Genomic DNA, 21024 nt, shown 5'->3' on the forward strand with positions numbered 1-21024 from the left:
GCAAGGCAAGGAGCTGATCTGAGACAGCCAACCAAGGACATGCTGTGCCTGACAAATCTGGCAGCCTTCTATGATGGAGCTATGTCATCAGTGGACAAAGGATGAGCAACTGATGTCATCTACCTTTTGCAAGGCCTTAGACCACAATACATCCTTACCTTTAAATCAGAGAGAGACTAAGTGTGGACTACTTGGTTGATGAGGAGTTGGTTGGTCAGTCACATCCAGAGGGTTTTGGTCAATGGCATTATGGAGGTGAGGACAGGGGGAGGACATCCTTTAGGACTCCATTCTAAGATCAGTGCTCTTTTATCAATGAGCTAGAGCAAAGTCAAGTACACCTGCAGCAAGTTTTCAGATGATACCATGCCAAGTGCTTCAGCTGACACGATAAAAGGAAGGGGTGCCATCCAAAGAGACCTGGACAAGCTCTGAAAAATGGATGCATACAAACCCAATGAGTTTCAAGAAGGCAAAGTGCATGCTGCATCTCGGTCAGGAAATCCCAGACATTTATTCAGAGCAGACCTGTGGAGGACTTAGGGGTCCTGGTGATGAAAAGCTGGACAGTTTGTACTTACAGCCCCCACAAGGCTGATTGTGTCCTGGGCTGCATCAGGAGTGACCAGCAGGGAGAAGGAAGCAATTGTCCACCTCTAGCCCACCCCTGTAAGGCCTCATCTGGAACACTGCACCGTAAGAAAGATGCGGAGCTGGTGGAGCAGGTCCAGAGGACCACTAAGATGATCAGAGAGCTGGACCACCTTTCATATGAAGGAGGGCTGAGAGCTAAGGTCATTCAGCTTGGAGAAGGGAGATCTGGATCTGGGGAGACCTCGTCATAACCTCCCAGTACTTAAAGGGAGAGTAAGGGAGACCGACTTCTTATGAGGGCAAAGAAAGACAGAACAACAAGGAAGAGTTCTAACCTAAATCTCCCCTATTTTAGTTTAAATGTTAGGAGGGGATTCTTTACTCAGAGGGTAGAGATGCCAGTCACAGGCCACCGAGAGAAGCTGTGTGATTCCCCATCCCTGGGGGCATAAACGCCAGCCTAGATAGAGCCCCAGGCAACCTGATCTGGTAGGTGGCTACCAGCTCACTCCAGGGTGCTGGAAACAGACAATCTTTATGGTCCCTTCCAAATGAAGCCATTCTGTGAGTCTAAGAATCCAAGTAAAATGTATTTTTATTTTCCAAGTAAAATGATTTTTTGGGGGACAAAAAAAATAAAAATGAAGGCAAGTTTGTTTGATTGGAACGTTGCCATGTATTTAAAGAAACCCCAAATGATTACCAACAAATAGCATCTCTGCTCAGTCACTGAAGAGATCTTTTAACAGCAAACTGTACTATTAACAAATTCTTCTGGAACTTCAGATTGTGATGTTCAGATTGTGATGTCTGGTCACTATAACTTTTTTTTAAGTGTACAACCAAATTAAATCTCAGAGCAAACAAACTACCCACAGTGAGTACAGACAAATCACTAAAGCTTAGTTAGGAACTGAAGTTTTATGTCACAGCTCTGTACGGGTTCCTTTCTGCTCTCACTTGTGCTAGGATTTTGCCTGTAGGTATATCTACAGAAATAAACGGAAGGCCAAATTACATGAGCAACGAGGAGTTACAAGTGCACCAAGTTGCACCTTCTGGCTTCACATCATGTTTTGTCCTGCAGTATTTTATCACCTTAATGTGACCTCCCTTTGAGTTCTAACAGGCGAGGTTTTAGGAACGATCGTCTGATTCAAACTAAATTTATGTTCAGAAATGCTTCAGACTTTTGGCCCCATCCACTCTCCTGGATTCTGTTCCAGCAGCTTGAATAAGGCCATACAAAGACTTGGTGCTAGCTACAATGCTCAATGTGAAAGTGGATGTGAGTGTGAAAGAACCGTCTAGAAATTTTCCCACAGGAAAAGCATCTTGACCATACACACTGCTGCATTCAGTGTTAAGTTCTAGAATTCTAAAACACCCTCTCCAATTGAAGTTGCAGGGGTTTCAAATTGTCAAATTCCAGGTCTGCAAGGAGTATCGGTGTATTTGAACAGAGTGTAGGTGCAAGTTCTCATCTAAACCCAAAAGGATTGGACTAATCAGCTGCAGAGTAAGTAGGGCAGTCTTCTGCAAAGACAGTGCCACTGTCTCCAGATTTATTCTCTTCCAGAAACTCATCATCCTTTGCCTTGTTGTCTGTAGCAGCTTGAAGCTGGTCTCCCACCTGGACATCTTCTGTCAGATGGAGAGGGCCTTCTGTTTGCCCCCCAGCATATGTGGGAGTGCTGTGCTTCATGAGAACAGTCTTGAACTGTGCCAAGGGAGCGTTGGTGCGAACGCCCATAGGATCAAAGTGGGTTCTGCTGACTCTGTATCCAGCTTCAGAGAGGTAGTTTAAGAACTTATTTAACCTGAAAAAGGTGAGGCTGGTTCAGTACAAATGATATGTTAGTTGTCATAGCACTGTAAGACTGGAATGTAAATGTAAGCCTTACTTGGGCATGTTCATTCCTTTAATACTGTGTCTGTGGATATTGTAGTAAAATGCAGGGTGCTCAGCACTGTTATCAGTTTTTTGTCGCTTCGTTGCATTTCGCATCACTTCGTTATTTTTTCTTTTTCCTGAATCACAAAAAAGACCAGTGAAACCTATGAATATCCACTAAGTCCACAAAAAAAAAAAAAAAAAAAAAAAAAAAAAAAAAAAGCCAGCAAAGCCAAAGATAGTACATACAGAAAACCCAGACAGCAACCACACCTTTATGGATGTATTTATGCTTAATTAAGTAATTAGCATCATGCTTTTACCAGGAAAAATGACACATATCACTTTAGATGAAGTAAAATAATTATGCAATGGGAAAATAATTCTTACTCAAGTATGATTAAATACAGAGAAGTTATAGGTGAATACTAGTTTGGCTTGGCCATCACTTCAAGTATAAAATCATACTCTGAAGTTGCTGAGGTTGCACAAAAATAATCAACTTACCAGGCATCACATCAGACTCTGCCAGCATATCTGGTGTTTTAATATATACGCCACACTCTTCTAGAATATAATTAAGGGTCAAAATTAAGTCTACTGTAAAACAGTGGAATGGCAAAATGCCTGAGTTCAACAGAAAAACCCACCACCACTTCCCAGCCTGAAGTCAGAAGTACAGTGAGAGGCATGCACATAGTTCATTTGCTTACCAGCTCAGTAATTGAATTTAGAGGAAATATTAAAAATGTAACTTTGTTTAACGGTAAAAGAGCATGCAGGTGCAGAAAGTTGTTCCTTCTGGTGGAATGATTTGCTACTCCAGCAGAGAATACAGAGCAGGACAACTGCAGTCCTCAGTGGTGAGGAGCAGAGCGTAAGAGAAAACTGAGAGACACGCACCATCTCCAGCTCCTTCAGGGAATACGTTGGATTTCACAGTGGTCAGCCTGCCCATATTATGCTTATCTGTTTCAGGATCTCCCATAGTGGTTACATAGGTATAAATCCAGCACTCTGCCTTCGATAGATCCTGCTGTTTTTACAGCACTACCAAGCCTCACGCTGGATTCAAAGCAACAGTTATTTCCTTGACCTTGTGGCACATACTCTGCTGTTAGCATTACGTTACCAAAGAGCAATCTCTCTCTGAAACCACCACCAAGCCAGCCTCTTCATGAAGAGGTTGCTGTTTTTTTTCTTACCTTGTTTGTTTTCATCAGAAGGACTATGTGTAGAAAAATTCTTGGAAGTTGTACACTCAGCTTCACAAACCACTGTCTTCAAAAGTGGCTGGACTTCATCTAAGCCATACTGAACAGCTTCAAACAGCATTCTTCTGAGGAATCCAGTATTAAAGAGAGCTCCTGACCTAAGAAACGCAGGAGAAGTGAGAAGACTTTACCAACGAAAGCAAAAAATTCCCTTGAAAAAAAATCACTCACAGTAATTTGCAATTAAATTACACCAAAGAGCTGCACTGTATTGCTGCCTAACACAGTGGCTTGGTTTCCAAGGACAGCAGCATTGGTCTCGCACTAAAAACAAAGATCTCAGGACTATTATTCCTATCACTGACTTTCTGTACTATGTAGAAAAAGTCTTTCAGTCCTACTTTTATCAGGAAGAAAGCTACTGCTTTTAATGCTGCTTTGAAACCATTAGAAGACTTAAAGAATGTATTTTTATTTCTCATAAGAGACAATTCAAAAATCATCAAGTAGTGTACTTCCATCAGCACATGTTAGGATTTATTATGTACACTCTGTAAGTATCCAGTAATAAACAAGTTCATGACATTTAGCAACCAGAGGAACACAGAGCCAGGTTCTTCAGTGCAGGACATACTAAAACAGTTGCACTAAATGCAAAGTTTAAAGTGAATTTGTTATTTATTTGCTGGTTTGAGTGCTATGAACAAAACAAAAACCTGAACACCTTCCTAAATTCAGAGAACAGAATCAGTTAACCGTTTCCTGAATTATCCTGACTGCCACACTTTCCTTTTACAGCGATGGATGATCCAGCAGACCTGCATTTGTATGTGACTGAGCAGTCGACCGCTGGAGGTCTTCCCAGCCCCAGTTACCCTGCAATTCCATGCTGTTCTCTGAACTTACCAGAGAGGACCAAGAATTACCGCTGTCCTCCCAGGCATACTGCCATGACAATCACAAGGCAGCTGCTGATAAGGATTTTCTGCAACAGGAAAACAGGATTTCAGTGAATCTGGAACAGTCATCAATGTTTACTGAGATGATACAGACATGAAGTAAATTTACTGAAGTAATTAGAAGGGTAAGCAACAGCACAAGTGCAACACCACTCTCACTTCTGTCGAACACTGCAGCAGTGCTTAAGAAAGTTCAGTGAGTGACAATTTTGAGCTGTAATCATTGTTAAAATGATGCTCTACAAATGGCCACTTAATCTGCGCCATTTCTTGGCAGATTTGAAATGATAAGGAAATTACTAATCTTCCTACAGTTATATGTGCAGATGCCCAGGCTAGCAGTACATGTCAACAACAAAAACTTGAACATCCGTCAATCACATACATAAAATACAGCTCGCCTACAAGATTTCTAGGCTGTAAGTGAGACTGCTAGCAGGTAAAATATCAAATAAACCATTAATTTATACATTAAGATCTCCACCATAACACTGCACTTATCAGTTACTCACTTACGTCTACAAAAACAGGACTGAATCTCTTTAACAAAAAAGTCACTGCACACTCTTGCACCTAACTTGGAGCAGGGCGTTCAAAGACACCACCACTGAACAGCAAAATATCCAGGAACCTGCAACTTTGAAATAAATGAGGTTTTTTCTTTTACATCCATTCCAACTATTACCTGGCCAGCCCACCCTCCAGCTTGAGTTTTGTACAGAGACAGCTCGCAAGCTCGAGCTCAGCTTTTGACACAAAGGCTGCCTCCATTTATTCCCAAGCATTAGATGAACTGCAGGGATGCTGCGAACTTTTCTTAGCACACCAACTAAAATTATTTCCATCTGGCATTTACAGATAAGGCCCAAGCAGGAAAAACATACCCTCATCTAAGGGAAAGTGATACTGTTGATTTTATTGTACTTTCAGGTAACTGAACGTGACGCTCTGCAGAAAGCAATCTGATACTAAATCCATCAAGCTATCCCTGCATGGAGGGAACAGAATGGCAGCCAGCTACCCCACTCCTCAAGCTCCTCACAAGAAGGCTGGACTGAACAGCATATCAGGCATCCCTCAGCAGCTACAGTGAGCTGGAGTGTTGCCTAGCAGTAAATCCAAGACATTTACAGCAAAATCCATGAACATAACAAATCTAAGCAACTACCATAAAACAGACAGCTTGTATTAGAAGTAGCTTCTCAGCTTCATACACTGTATGCATCTTTACATTAAATAGAAACAATACTTTCTTAAGGAGATCTAAATATAAACAAGACCTTAACAAGCAAAAGAAAAAAACAAATCCAAACCCACAAAGGAAATCATATGTTCAAGAAAGTGACAAGAAATACTTGCTTACCTTCTACCATATTGCCTTCTTTCTGAAAAATTCTCTCCTCACACCACTGACAGTGGATGAGATATCTTATTTTCTTCGCTGAATCATCTGCAGGAGATGGTCCCCTTAGAACTCTGACGACTACAAGAACAAAGTGTTCTAGGGCTACTGCAAGCAAGACTTCAATGCCTTTGTTACAGCGAGCTGCAGATCTACAGAGGAAAAACATACACACACCGAATGATTCCGAATGATGCTGAATGTAGTAGAGTATCATTTCCACAGACACCTGAAGCTGCTGAAAGACTTCTGAGCTCACCTGCTTTCTAGAAACCAATACTGAAAGTCTAGAAAAGCAATCTGAAGACAGTCACTTCTTAAATGCTTAGTGTAGCCTACTTCCCGTAACACTAAGAACGTCACACTCCAGTTTTCATTAACTAACAAATACTGGTCTGTTCTTCCATCATCCTTCTATCCCAATACCCACCTACTGCCAGGGTAACGTAACAAAAAAATCTAAACAAACTAGATGAAAAGTCAAGAAAGCTGAGACTGAGAATGACACGCACGATGGTAAACCATCAAACATTAATTAAATAAGGACTGCAGGAGGACAAGGGAGCAGTTCCTGAGCAGCTAAGCGCTGAAAAGAAGAAAGTTTTCGGAGAATTGGAACGCATAAACCAGAGCAGATCAAACTTCATCTGAACAGCTAAAAAGTTCAACCTCATCCCCTCTCCAAATCTCAGTCCATAAAGTAGTTTCAAAGTAAGGTTATGTTTAATCAGATGCAGTGTAACTGTGTCTAAGAATGTTCTGCAACCTAGCACAGGAAGTGAGATGAAAAAATTAAAATCTAAATGCGTTCCCATCAGTTTTTTAGCTCTGCCATTCTGAAGACCTCTGCATGTATTTTCTCCCCTTTTCTTCCCAAGCAGTTTGACCTTGCTCCAGGTCAGGGAAGCAGGGCTAGGGGTAGGCTCCAGGGGTAGCAGGTGGCCTGGCCTGGCCCTGTGCCATGATGGAAGCAGCTCAGCAGGGCTCTGGGCATGCACACTATGCTCAACAGCATCCAAACCACGAGTCCAACACAATTCCTCTTCACAAACACAGCCCAGGCAAGCACAAAAGTTGTGGATGCTGACGATCCAGACAAGTGCCTGAGGGTTCGGCTGGGTCACTCAGCAGGGAAGAACAGCTGCAATGATGGCAGGTCACCACAAGAGCTGTGCTGTGCTGCATGCGCCTGCAGGTTGGGAATGCCTGATCTAGATGCAAAGAATTGATTTCAAAAGGTAATAATTACAAATATCTTTTTAAACTCAAGCATGAGATTCCAAAGTGGACACCAGTTTCCTTTAACACTAGTTTCCATTAAAAAAAAAAAAAAAAAACAAAACTGTAATTCTTAGCTAGAAGCCACTGAAGTGTTTTAGTTAATATTCACAAAGCTGTGTGCAGTACTGAAATGGCAACAAAGTTGAGAAAAGTACCAACAAACTCACGTATCTGCAAGTCCAGCTAGTAGTTCTCAGGATAACACCCCCCACCAAAACCAAAACTCACCACCCTTTCAACATCCCAAACCCCTACCCTATTTATGTACTTTCATCTTTCCTGAGCCTTTAGTTTAAAATTTACTATGTAAAAAGTTTACTAATGTAAAGTACATTAGTTAAGTTTACATAGTAGCATAGATAAAATACGAAGCATAGATTCTGTACCAAGAAGTCTGGCTTTTAGAATCCAAGAATTCTGGAAACTCAGCATGCATCAAAATAATTTGCTCCCATAGCCTGAGCTGATCTGTTTTAACAATACCTTGCCACAGCAGCAATGACTGTCCTGGCTGCCAGCTCCTTGTAGTACTCTGTTCGCACAATGTTACATCCGTAATGACGCAGGGCGACGTGCTGAGCCTTTGCATACAGAGAACTAATGTCTGTGGATGTCAGCGACACAATTCCAAGATTCCTCACGTTTCTGAAGGCAGAATCCAGGTAATTCACAGAAGTTCCAAATGGGTCCAAATGTCTAAGAAGAAAGCAAGTTGCACTCTGCATTAACCATTTCTCCTTCTTTTTAAAAATAAACTCCCTTGAATTACTCCACAACACTGGAGGATTCAGTGCCAAAATTACAAGAGCCAGCGCTTGAATGTACTGGAAAATGCAAGGCCAGAAAGTTTTTTTTTTTTTTGCATCCTGATTCCTTGATTAACTCAAGTGACAAGAATATTGGCCTGACAATTACCTTTGTCTTTAAAACAAACAAACTGCTAAGAACATTTTATATAATTATTTTTCTTTTTTTAAGCATGTGCACCAGTTTATGTACTAAGTAGCTAACCATCAGCCTGAATACCTGCTGCTTAATTAGCTTAGATCTGGAGGCTGAACAGTACAAAAACATCCAAGCGCTTATTTTGATGTCTGTAGAGTTTTCAATCTCATCTGTAAGCCCAACCTGAAAGGAGCAGCACACCTCCACTGAAAATGAATGTGCTGAAAAACGCATTACAGGAGATCATGTCATGCAGTAAGAATTCAGGCCCATCCAGTAGAATGGAAATGCATGCATTTAAAGTCCATTAGATGCTGTAAGGAAAAAAACAAAACAAAACAAAAAAAACCTGACAAATTTGAGGATAGAGACTCCTAATCAAGGAATGTACTGGACTCGATGATCTCTGGAGGTCCCTTCCAACCCCTGAGGTATTGATCATGAATCTGTGATTCTGTGACATGGGATAACTAAAAAAAACGTTTTAGATCAGATAAAGGAAGCAGATCTTAGATACAAAAATGAAACTTCTCAATGAGATTGTGAAGCCCTGATGCAGGCTGAGCACAGAAGATGCCTCACCCCTGGAGCTGCTCAAGGCCAAGCTGGATGGACCCTGGGAGGTCTGATCCAGTGGGAAGTTCCCTAACCACAGCACAGTGCTGGAACTGGGTGGGCTTCAAGGCTCCTTCCATTCAAACCATCCCTTAAGCCTATGAAAATGCTTCCCAAAAGACTAACCTCATCTTTGGAAATAGCTCATGAAAAGACTTGACAATGGTTTTAGGGAGGATCTGAGTTACAGCTGATCCCTTAATGTGCACAGTGAGAACTAGGTTTCATTCTGTGACATTTCTCTTTATCACACTGGCAATGATATTATACCCAAAACTGTTCAGCTTAAAATGATCGTGCACATTCATATTTCATTCTGGATGTCAAAAGGCTTTAATATTTTTCCAGTAATTTCTAAAATATTAAAAATAATTTTTAATTTTCTGTTTTCATGTGTTATGCGGAAAAATACATCACCTGCATGTTGGTTACTTCTTTAATTCCAACATACGTACAGTGGGGCATGAAGTAGGACAAGGAGTATCACAATCAAAACAGAGAACTTATTAAGAGAAGTATGTAATACTTACATAAAATCAAATGATCTCAAATGCATTATAACATTGGCATCCATTTTTGTCACCTCAATTGTATCAGTACTTTCATCTCCATCTCCTATGGCTTCGTAATTGTCTTCTTTCTTAGTGTTCACTTTCACCTTCATTTTGTTTAAATGGCAGTTTTCCTGAATCATTGTCACAGAATTCTCATTACAATCATTAATTGTAACTTTGACAGAACTTCGGAGGTGCTTTGCCCACTGTAATCCCATTATACCTATGGAAAGATAGAAATGTAACTCCATGATGGAACAAGGGAGCTGGCTTCTGGTTCATCTAACTCAAAACAAACCCACATCCCTTTAAATGCTTATAACACGACAGCACGCTGCAAGCTTTAGTGTGCTCCTGCAACAATTATCTTGGTGACCCTTTTGCATCACTACAGTCACACTGAAGTTAGCGAAAGGATGGAAAGCAGTCTATCTGTCACCTTCTTATACAAGAATTGGGAGTTACAGACCAAAAGATGAGTGATGGAGTTAAAATCTGTGGTGAAGATCCTTGGCTTGCTCCGTGCTCCAATATAGCAAAATGCAACCTGTAAATACTCTTGCTGACTTTCAGCCAACTCCAGGATTATCCTGTAGAAATGCAGGATGGGCTGCAGCTCTGAAATCTCACCTGGTTCAGAACAGTGACAAAGTTTACGCAAAATGCTGAGTGGCTACTGTTGTTCTCAACGATAAATTTAGGTTTACAATAGCAGACTGATCATAGTGCAGCAGCTCAGATTTCTTCAGATTTTTGTTCCAGAATGCTAGTGGACTCCAGCAGAACAACTTTACAGTTAGTTCAAGTTCAGAATTTTTGTTATCAATCACAAAGAATTCAGTAAAGAAATCTGGATACAGTACCACAGTTTAACCAGAGGTTGGTTTTACAGCCACCAAGTCTCAAAAGATCCAAGATCTTGATTGCACACCTCTGAAGATAGAATTTCATGAACATTAAGACAATTGTTTTCAAGCATATCACTCAACTTCAATTTAATATTATTTGCAATCTTTTTCAAAGGACTTAATCTAAGCTCTTGAAGGTTGTATGGAAGCCAATGACTGTCTGCCTAAGCAAGAAAATGGCATACTCAAACACAACATGACAAGACTGTTACTACTCATTTCTGCAGTTTCGTACTATCAGATGTTAGCTGAAGATAAAGAGCTTCATTTTACCCGTAGCACCAAATGCATCCAAACATTCTATTGGTTTACGTTCCTCAGCTAAAACAGCCAGGGCACAGAATATCAGTTGTCTGGAAAATTAAAAAAATGTAAGAAGCCATTAGAAGGTGATAAAATTTTTTATTCCTCTTACCCGTGTCCCTTGAGTACCTTCCCAGAACAATTAAGGCAGATCACCTTTGAACAAAAGGATTGTAAATCAGAAACCTTAACTAACACTGAAAGTTTAATTCCAGTAGTTAGATTTACTTTTAACCTCCTTAATGGATACCATGGCATTTCACATTCAATTTAGTGACTCAGCACAGCAGAAAATTCCTAAGGTAAGATCCTGAGTAATTTTCCAGGTATCTTAAGTAGAGTTTTTCCTCCTATCCCAGCATGATCTGAGGTTACCCTATTAACTGCTCTGTATTTGAAAGGAAATGAGGTATTGATCACAAACCTTAACTGGCTTCCTCCAGAAGTACGTCTCAGTTTTCATAAATGTATCTGAACTAACTTTAAGCCTGGAAGCTGGAACATTCACAGCAGCAAAACGAGGGGTCAGCCAGGGTGAAGTCCAGCCCACTGCCTTCATGGTAATGCTTGCACATTTTATTGTGAGACACCAAACATTTACAATTTTCCTAAAAAGGGCTTTCCTTCCTTCATCTTTTCTAATACAAATACAGGAAGAAACCTATGAGAATTTGAAGTCCAAGAAAAAAAAAAAAAAGGCCTAAATAAACAAGGCCTAGGTATCCTGCCCTTCAGTAACAGAAGAGCAAGCAGTGAGCAGCTGTGGTGATTCACAGAAAAAGATCTCAGTGTATACAGGGAAATCAGCTTTCAAGCGTGCTCTTTTAAAATCCTGCTCTTTTGCATATACTTATTATAAAGCCTTAGCCACTTCAGAAATAATAAGCATTTCTGTGTTTTAATAGTATTTGTCAAGAGCTTACTGATGGAAAACTTTCCAAAATTAACAGAAATTATCTGTTAGACAAGTTAGAAGCACATCTAAATGGAATTCTTATTCCAGAAACCTTCTTGTTATTCACAAAAGCTATTTCTCCTCCAAATAAAGCATCCACAGAGTATGTTCTTCATAACACATTGGTATTTCACACTGCAAAGTCACCTATCCTCGTTCCTATTTCTCCACTCCCAGTTCTCTCACCTGTTGAGCTTCATTTTGGGATTAAAATAGGAGTCTGTTTTTTGAGGTGTGAAATAGTTGGGAAGAACCTGCACATCTGTGTTTGCCTCTTTCAGTACTTCACAAGATGACTTGGGAGCAGGAGCTGAAAAGAAAGTAATTACAGAGCAAGGAGAAAGTGAGAATTGAAATTCAGATTAGGACATTTGATACATGACATTGAATTTTTGCTCCCAGGTAACAAACAGTGCAATCGTCCAGATGGCATACATGGACCAGTTATCTACAAGAAGGAAGGAAGGAAAAAATAATGTATCTTACAGTCTGGAAAGCAGCAGACAAGGCTCAAGCTCTACCATGATTTTCTTGCCATAAAAGACAGGATTTGTTTCTTACTTCAGTTCTTCTATATCCACTTTCTATATCCACCTGAGGCTTATCACATTTGTTCTGTATGTTCAAATAGTATTTGCTAGGTAACTAAAACACTTTTAATACAGTCACGAATGTGAACCATTTAATTCCTTGATCCAATCTCTTTTAAAGAGTTTTCAAAAAGCTTCATGACACTGACAATTTCAGTGTTTAAGCTTCGTACAGACTGGCAAAAACAGGTGTACTTGATTTGACAGCTGTAACACTGTCACTTCTCTGAGCAGTTATTCCCCAGTCTGACAGCAGCAAAATTTACCCAGAGATAACCAGGAAAAACGTGGAAGCTTCAGCCAGAGACCCCCCTCAGTGCACAGCCTGCCCATCTCACAGTGCTCCAAGCATGCAGGCAGCACATCTGAGCTGCTCTGCCATGCTGCTTCATGTTCACAGCCCTCAGCATTTGCTGGTGCCTCCTAAGCACCAAATGTCATCCATTTATCCAGCTTCTCAAATGAGCTTCTCATTTACCCAGCAGGAAAACTATTCACATGCATTTTAAATAAGTACAACATTTTTACTAACTGCTCTGAAGGGAATCACACAGAGATACGATGCAACAGACAAGAGAAGCCTGAAGTTTCTCATGTCATGAAGTTTCCATGGAAACATGTTCTACTTCTATTTCACAGACATAAAAACTGACCCCAGGCTTAAGCTGCTATTCCTAAACGGTAGACTGCCAACAAAACTAAGTGTGATCCTCACATCCCGTTCTTACTAAAACCAGGTAAAATCTATACATCTACAGATAGAAACATCCATACATCTGCTCACAGACAGAAACATCCCATCTATACATCTACAGCCAGAAACAAAATAGACAAACAAACAAAAAGGACAAGTTTCAATAGTGAACTGTCTGGGCCATAATGAAAAAAATCTTAGTTTTTACTCAAAAGCAAAACAACAATGTACTTTTTGCAAATAAAAGAAAGTCTGTGAAAATAAAGGAAATTAAATTAATTTAAAACATCTGGTGTTCCAATTATCTAGAATGCTTTCAGTCTCATTTTTATCCAAGCTTAGAAACAAGAAGTCTAATTCTTGAGAAGGTCAGACAAAATTAAAATCCAAAGAACTTGTAACACTGCCATCACAACTCTCCAGGACTGAATAATAGCCACATTGATTTGTGAACTCCTGCTGATGCCATTTAGTAAAAAACAACAACCACCACCACCACCACCACCATACATGTATGCTGTAGAGAGATTTACTGAAGACTGACTTAACAACAAACACAGCCAAGGGGAGGAATGAAATTCTCAGCGCAGGATTTGTTTTAATGGACACCAGGTTCTCCATTGTATTGGAAATGCAGAAACCTACATTTACAGCACTGATCTGTTTGTGAAGAGCATGTTATTCATCTCTATGAACAGAGTAACTGGCTAACACGGAGACAAAAATCACAGCATTCCCAAATCTTTCAGGAAAACACACATTCTGAAAAATTAAGAGCAGAATTCTCATTAGTAAACCCAAATAATTCTGTTTATGAATTCTTCCCATGTCTGTCATCATAGATAACCCACGCTGCAACGTATCAGATGTTTTTCAGAAGTGAGAACTTACCTGTAATAAATCTTGATTCAGTTTCTCCTTTATTGACATGGCGATTAATATGTCCAATCATATCAGTTCTTCGTGTGATAGTTGCTGAGCAGATGATACAGTGGTAATGTGCTCCCATCTTTGAAAACGTCTGTGACATGAAATGTACTTTCAGAATACATAAGCGTGGCTCAAGTAGGACCGCCCCTAAGCACAGGCTGATGAAGAAGTCATCTGTCTTAACTCTACTACACATAAAACATCGTGAATCTGCAGCCTGGAGACTGCAAATAACCAGACCCACACGGCTCACGGTCCTACCACAGCAACACAGCCTATCCAGCTGCACGACACAGCACACTGGGACGGAGCTGAGAAGTGCCCACTGCTCACTGCCATGATTCTTCATCTCTCCCACAGAGAGCTGCTGCTTAAAGACGTAGGCAGCTGTCCACCAAAATACCAGAGATGTGACATTCAACAGGGTTATATTAAAACATCATTCTGGACTGATGCACACTTGGTGTAGTGCAATGGAAAGAAGTCATACTTTTCAGACTAAGGACAGGCTGTAAAAGTTGCTCAAAATCACCCATCTCCCCCATTGCATAGGCTAAGAAACATTTCTATGATTCAGCACTTTTACCTGATCTGCAACGAAGTTTGGTTTTGCTATACGACAAGGCAAGTGGCAGATACACATTCTGTACCCTATAAAACAAAAGCACATTACAGTCTGAAAATTGTTTCATTTAATTTAACTTCAGTTTTGCCTTACTCTGGGTGGTCATTTTATTTCCTGCAAACTCATACATCTTGTTCATTAAAAAACATATAATGCTCACTCTTTTTCTTAAAACTCCTTGTAAAGATTTTAATGTATCTTGTAAACAGATCACAGAGTTTGGTAGTGTGAAAGATAAGGCTACAAAATATAAAACACTTACACTGAATCAATACTTGGAGTAGTTATCTGAACTCAAAGAAACATTATGACAAGGCAAAAAGGACAGCAGGGTGAGGTGGGAGCAATGGTTGAAATCGCTAACACAATCAAAACATTTATTAAAGTAGTTTGCATCAAATAAATATATTTTATTATCATGACACCCCAAGCACATTTTTTTAAACAAGAAAATGCACAATTCAAACTATTTTGGCACTTAAAAAAATGGAGAGCTATCTTACATTTCTATTTTACATCCCATGGCAAAGTTCACGGTTAAGATATAGTTCTGGTTTAGAGCTGATAAGGTGCATGAAACTCATACTTAAGTCAAGAGGAGCTAAAAAAGACCGCAGACCAATGTCCTCCACATCCATCCTTCTTTTGCTATTTACTGTTGAATGACTTATTCTACCTTCAAAATGACTTATTTTACCTTCAAATTCCACAGAAATTTTCCAGTGCAAATTCTGGAGGTGACGATGAAGTTTATGGCCATAGCAGGCTTTAAATTTCTCTTCAGGACACAACGGACAAGGCTTCTTTTCAGCTGAAAATACCAACAAGGAATACGAGGAGAAACGTGTAAAACGCAGTTACAATGCCTTTTAAGAGAGATGCACATTAAAGAAAAGAGAAGGCAAGTCCTACCAATGGAACTGAAGATTAGTTTCTCAGGGTATGTTCTAGTTCAGGGGTAGACAAACTTGCAATATATGGATTGTCTTTGCTTTCTACTTAAAGGAATACAAACAAAAAACATGATTTCTTTCAAGATCATCTTCTACAACTGTCAGTTCCACGTTTTTGACTTTTTTTTTTTAATAATTTCAGAGCCATTTGATCATAATCTAACTTCTGAATAGTGTTGCAGAATGAGGGAATTTTACAGACATCCAGAGGCTTGCAATGTTTCAAGAAAACCCAACCAGTGAGAGAACAAAAACCTATCTTTCATGCTCCTGAGCCTCTGAACATGGCTTTAGGTAAAGCAAGCACCTGGTATCTTTTTAAGCTGTAAAAATACTGCACTCAGCGCTAATAATAAACTTCTGGAAATCTTGTTTTTAGAACACAAAAACAAGTGCAAAGTTACCTGGCAACAAAGGTGTTGAAGCAAGCCAAGTACATTCTGAGTAAAAGCTAGCTCCTGAGACACACAGGTTGTCACCTGTCTGTGGGAACTACAGACCAGGGCACACATACAGCTGCCTCTGGATCTTCTACTGCTGAAAATCAAATAATTTCTCATGTAGAATTTAGCAGAAAGGTTTGTAGTACCACAGTACAGGATGAATACTGGAACTTGCTACACAGTGTGGATGTTGATATACTAATTCCTTAGTCTCACAAACAACAGAATTCCTCTGATATGGGCTTCTTACAGGCAGACTACCACACCCCTGCAGAATCCCATGCCTCTGAAGCTAGTAGAAGCAGCCAACAGTTCAAATCAAGCATTGCTTCTCCCTAATGTTTATCAGGCTCTGCTACTGTCACACATTACTGAATCTCAAACGCGAGGTAATGACAATAAATACAAGTCAGTTCATTCACACAGAGCAGAAGAATGGTAAATCCATGGTAGAAAGAAAAAACTGATTATTGAGAACAGGCAAGGGAATAGAGTTGCTTTTGTTGTTTTTTATTTTTTAATCAGCACCATGGATTAACACAGAATTCAGTTTGATAACAGTTAAAACCCACGAACATTGGACCTAAGAAATATCTATTACCCATCACTTCATTAAATACAGAATGATCTAACTTTCTATAGAAACTTTTCTCTTGGTATATTTGTTGGTCAAACTAAGCAGCTACAGAAGCAGGCTATCACTTCCATCAGTGAATGCCCCAGAAGATTATTAAGGTGCAAGAGCTGTATGATGTAGCTTACACACTGATGTTTTTCTTGATCTGTGAATAAAAACCAGTTTCAGGTGCAAGGACTGTCACTATTTGTATTAAAGACAGACATGTGATCTGAGAAGAAATAGGAGTTGCTAAGAGTTGTAATAAAAATGCTTAACACTCCTAAGCAGTCCTCTACTAAAAAAATGGATCAGAAAAGATAAAGAAAGTAAGCAAACAACTGAAACAGAAAATTAAATGCTGTAAAGACAACAATTAGCTTCCCTGCTATTGTGGCCACACTGAGACTAATGAGCCTAAGCGATATTGAGCTGCTGATGCAAGTATAGTATAGTAAACATTCTGCTAATCCATGCATGCCACCAATATTAAAAAAATGCAGAAGAAAAAAAGTGCTCATTAAGGGTATCAATTTACTGAAAGAAGTACAGCATTTGATAAAAAAAAAAAAAGAATAAATATTATAAAGTTATTTTGCAATGAATCCCATAGTCTCTGAGCACCACAAACAAATGAAGAACAGAACAGATGCAGCATTTGAAAAATAGCTGCTGAGGAAGAATGTAAATACCTGTAACATGAAGATTTGTGTTCTGGGGTACTGCCAAGGTAAACTCACCTTCATTCAGGTCAGCCAATTTCTCTAGATCAGCAAGTTGTCTTTGAATGGAAAGATGTTTCTCTAAAATAGGAGAGATTCAAAAACATACTCTTAAAAATGCGTTTCTACTCATTACTATTTTATTACTCAGTTCATCATTTCAAGGATAGTAGTGGAAAAGGTCAGTAACACCAAATGGAATACTTGTTTCTATCCTTTAGTTTCCAGTAGAAAGAGTAACATGCAAAATTAATCCCCAAACTGGTTCTTCAGTAGGATGAAGATATTCTACTTGCTTTTCAATGCTGACACATATCAGAATTCTCCACCTGAAGTGATCTTCATTTGAAAAACTCAAGCTGAAAAGAGCAAGTCACATACTATTTGTCTCTGACTTTACTACACACCATTGTTGCTGAATGTGAGCCATACACAAACCAGTATCATTCTATGAGTGGCCTAGCAAAACTAAAATGCCAGCCAGAGGTGGGTAGATTTTAAATAGTAATTATTTACTATATAACCAAGACACATTCAATTCTACCTTTTTTTTTTTTCTTAGAATGTTTGAGAACATCTAAAACTACCTTCCCAGTTTTCAAATTATCAATGGAAATAGCGTAGAATTTACTAAGCCCAGTAGGATCAGCTTATCCAGTAAGTTCTGTTGGCTGCAGCACACAGAGCATCTCAGTCTATGAGACCAGTACTGCAAGGACTTTAAAACTTTTCAATGCTTGTACAACATTAGTCTTTCAGATTTTCTTACATGAAATGAAAAGAGCAACTGACCGATATGCAAAGATATGACAGTGAGCATTAAAGCTAAGGTTAAAATCAACTCCTGCTTCCCAATTTGTATGGATATTCTTTTGCACTGCTGTCACATGCACTAATCTTGGAAGCGGCTTCCAGAAATTGTAGAGAGGAGGAAATGGCATCTCACTTGAAAGACATTTTCAACACTACAGGAAAATATTTCATACAGATGATGGGAAAAAGTATCACAACCCACTAGATGCATAGAAACTCAATTGCACACATTCCGCTTGCCTCTCTTACCCACCATTTCTACCTTTTCCTTCTTTGAGCAAGGGCTCAGACACTACAGAAATACTCTTATATTTATGAGCAAACCTCTTGGATAATCAGATGAAATATCCAAAATGTTACTATCAGGCTCCCTTAAGGATTCATGCTCTGTTCTTTCTTCTTTGGTTTCTACTTCTGATTCACCAACTTTCACAGACAGGTTGTTGCTTTCCACTTTTGTACAGTCAACTTCGCCATCTTAGGAAAATCAAACAGAAATTAAAGTAAAAATGTTACTGATACATTAGAATTGTAATACTGTGTTCATTCGCTTTCAGTCATATTTACTACTGTAAAAGAGAAAAGTTTTAAAATCAGAGTATTGGAGAAGAATATTTGAAAAATTATTGCTCACCCTTGGAAACCAGGGTGAGAGGACACCATCCTGGACAGAAGAAACCATTCACCCATCTGTACTATCACAAGTTTGAAGCTAACAGTAAAACGTTGGCATGTTATTGTCTTGCAATAATATTGTCTTGCTCGCAGTGCGTGAGCAAGCAGGCAAGCAGGAGGTCCAAATATACTTAACTATCGTAGTACTGATAAAAAAAAAAAGTTTGAAAACAGTAGTTAACTCTGACTAGTTCAACAGCCTGGAAAAAGCAGGCCTAGCAATCGGGGAACTAAACAAAGAAAGAGCAGTAAAGTGCTGGGCCTCAGGGTAAAAGGTAATCTCGATTTCCCATATGAATGAAATGAACGGGTGGGCTGTCTCCCGAGCAACACCAGTCAAGATGACTATCTTCAGGTTTTAAAAGACAGTTTTGACTAAAGGAACAGGTATAAAGCCTCCTCCAAAAAAAAGATCTTAGGAGCTGAAAGGAAAAAGTGTGGAGAGCCTGCATATGGAGTAGTACTGCTCCATATCCCTCCACTAAAAACGTGCATAGTCCTAGGAAAGTTTCGGAAGAGAGCGACAAGAAACAACAAGTTTAAGGCATAGCCTCCTAGCCACTGAGAACCAAAGGACAGGCTAGATGGCTTCTCAGCCCATATATGACAGACACCTGTAGAAAAGGTGCAGCAGCTCTCTGTCACTCCCAACATAACCCGGGATGGATCAAATCAGCTTTTTCAATCATACTAGAAGATTTCTGCATAAGCTAGTGCTATGCTGCAGAGCTCCCTGCCACCGCCTTCTTCAAGTCTGCAGGTGCCAAAGCAAAAATGTTAGCGGAGAAAAATGGCCAGTAAGCTTTTAAACCCAAAGCCATCAGCTCAAGGAAACAATGAGCCGCCAGCTGTTCTGTGCTGGAAGGCATTTCTGGAGGGTTCATACAGTCTGTTCATCCTCAGACAACTATTCCCAGTCACCACTGGAGGCAGAACGAGGGCTGGACAGATCTTGTAGCACTTCTTAAGGTGGTTTTGCTTTTGAAAATTGCAGATTCGTCGCAATAATCCCATCGCAGAAAACTAGAAAGAAGAAACTGCAGGAACGCCTACAGACACAGGTCAGGTAAGTTGTTCAGAAAAGAAGAAACGCCCACTAAAGTTTTCTTTACTGCCTTAAGGAAAACAAACCGGGATCAGCACAGCTCTCAGTACTCCTGCAGCACTGCAGGACCTATTGCAAAGCTGGAAGCTCACCCGATTCTCACGTTTACTTCCCATCTGCTCATCTATTTTAAAGTCACAAAGTGTCCGGTGGCGTTTTCGACATAATTTATTAATAAAAAGAGCCAGAATCAAATTGCGGATCTGAGCGCACGTGCACCACTGCAGTCAGCACAGAGGCAGAGGAGCGTACGGCGCCGCACGGCCGGGCCGCCGGCACGTCCCGAGCACGTGCATGGGCCTGGATGGTTGGAGCGGCCGCACGCGGGAACGAGCGATCGTGCTCCGCACGCGGGAACGAGCGATCGTGCTCCGCACGCGGGAACGAGCGATCGTGCTCCGCACGCGGGAACGAGCGATCGTGCTCCGCACGCGGGAACGAGCGATCGTGCTCCGCACGCGGGAACGAGCGATCGTGCTCCGCACGCGGGAACGAGCGATCGTGCTCCGCACGCGGGAACGAGCGATCGTGCTCCGCACGCGGGAACGAGCGATCGTGCTCCGCACGCGGGAACGAGCGATCGTGCTCCGCACGCGGGAACGAGCGATCGTGCTCCGCACGCGGGAACGAGCGATCGTGCTCCGCACGCGGGAACGAGCGATCGTGCTCCGCACGCGGGAACGAGCGATCGTGCTCCGCACGCGGGAACGAGCGATCGTGCTCCGCACGCGGGAACGAGCGATCGTGCTCCGCACGCGGGAACGAGCGATCGTGCTCCGCACGCGGGAACGAGCGATCGTGCTCCGCACGTCCGCCCGCGTGAAAACAAGCGCGCTCTTTCTAATCAGCCCATTGACAAACGCACACGTTGCTGAAGCGGGATTCCAGGACCGTAAGCGTTGCTGGCAGGCCCGAGCTACCGGCCTGCAGCCATAATTGGGCGATGCAGCTGACAGGAGCGCTGGCGCCGGGCCCACGTGAGGCCGCACCGCCCCCCCCCCCCCCCGCGTCGCAGTGGGCCGCCGTCTCCGCCTCGCGGCGCCCCCCCTCAGCCCGTGCGTCCCCCCTCAGCCCTTACTGAGTGCCGCAGCTTCACCACCTCCCGCGGGGCTTCCCCCGTCCTCTGCTACCTCCTCCTCATCCTCCTGTAGCCGCTCCGCAGACAGCCCGGCCTCCACAGCCTCCTCCGCTGCCATCTTCTGCGGTGAGAATGAGCCGGCGGGCAGACTGCCTT

General features: G+C 41.2%; 1 protein-coding gene across 1 annotated transcript; it reads right to left on the bottom strand.

The window, feature by feature from the left end:
* Positions 1 to 1171: 1171 nt before the first annotated feature.
* On the bottom strand, positions 1172 to 21012 carry TRMT1L (tRNA methyltransferase 1L). The gene is made up of 16 exons (XM_085231985.1): positions 20869 to 21012; positions 18335 to 18487; positions 17216 to 17278; positions 15161 to 15274; positions 14425 to 14489; positions 13800 to 13929; positions 11811 to 11934; positions 10640 to 10719; positions 9435 to 9681; positions 7828 to 8040; positions 6025 to 6215; positions 4609 to 4687; positions 3694 to 3860; positions 2996 to 3055; positions 2499 to 2625; positions 1172 to 2414 (listed from the first exon to the last, which is right to left on the bottom strand). The coding sequence occupies exons 1-16, from the start codon at positions 20984 to 20986 to the stop codon at positions 2099 to 2101; spliced, it is 2247 nt and encodes a 748-aa protein (XP_085088111.1). The 5' UTR covers positions 20987 to 21012; the 3' UTR covers positions 1172 to 2098.
* Between the last annotated feature and the right edge of the window lie 12 nt (positions 21013 to 21024).

The sequence above is a fragment of the Meleagris gallopavo genome, chromosome 10 (genome assembly GCF_905368555.1).
Source record: "Meleagris gallopavo chromosome 10, MGAL_WU_HG_1.1, whole genome shotgun sequence".
NCBI lineage: Eukaryota > Metazoa > Chordata > Aves > Galliformes > Phasianidae > Meleagris > Meleagris gallopavo.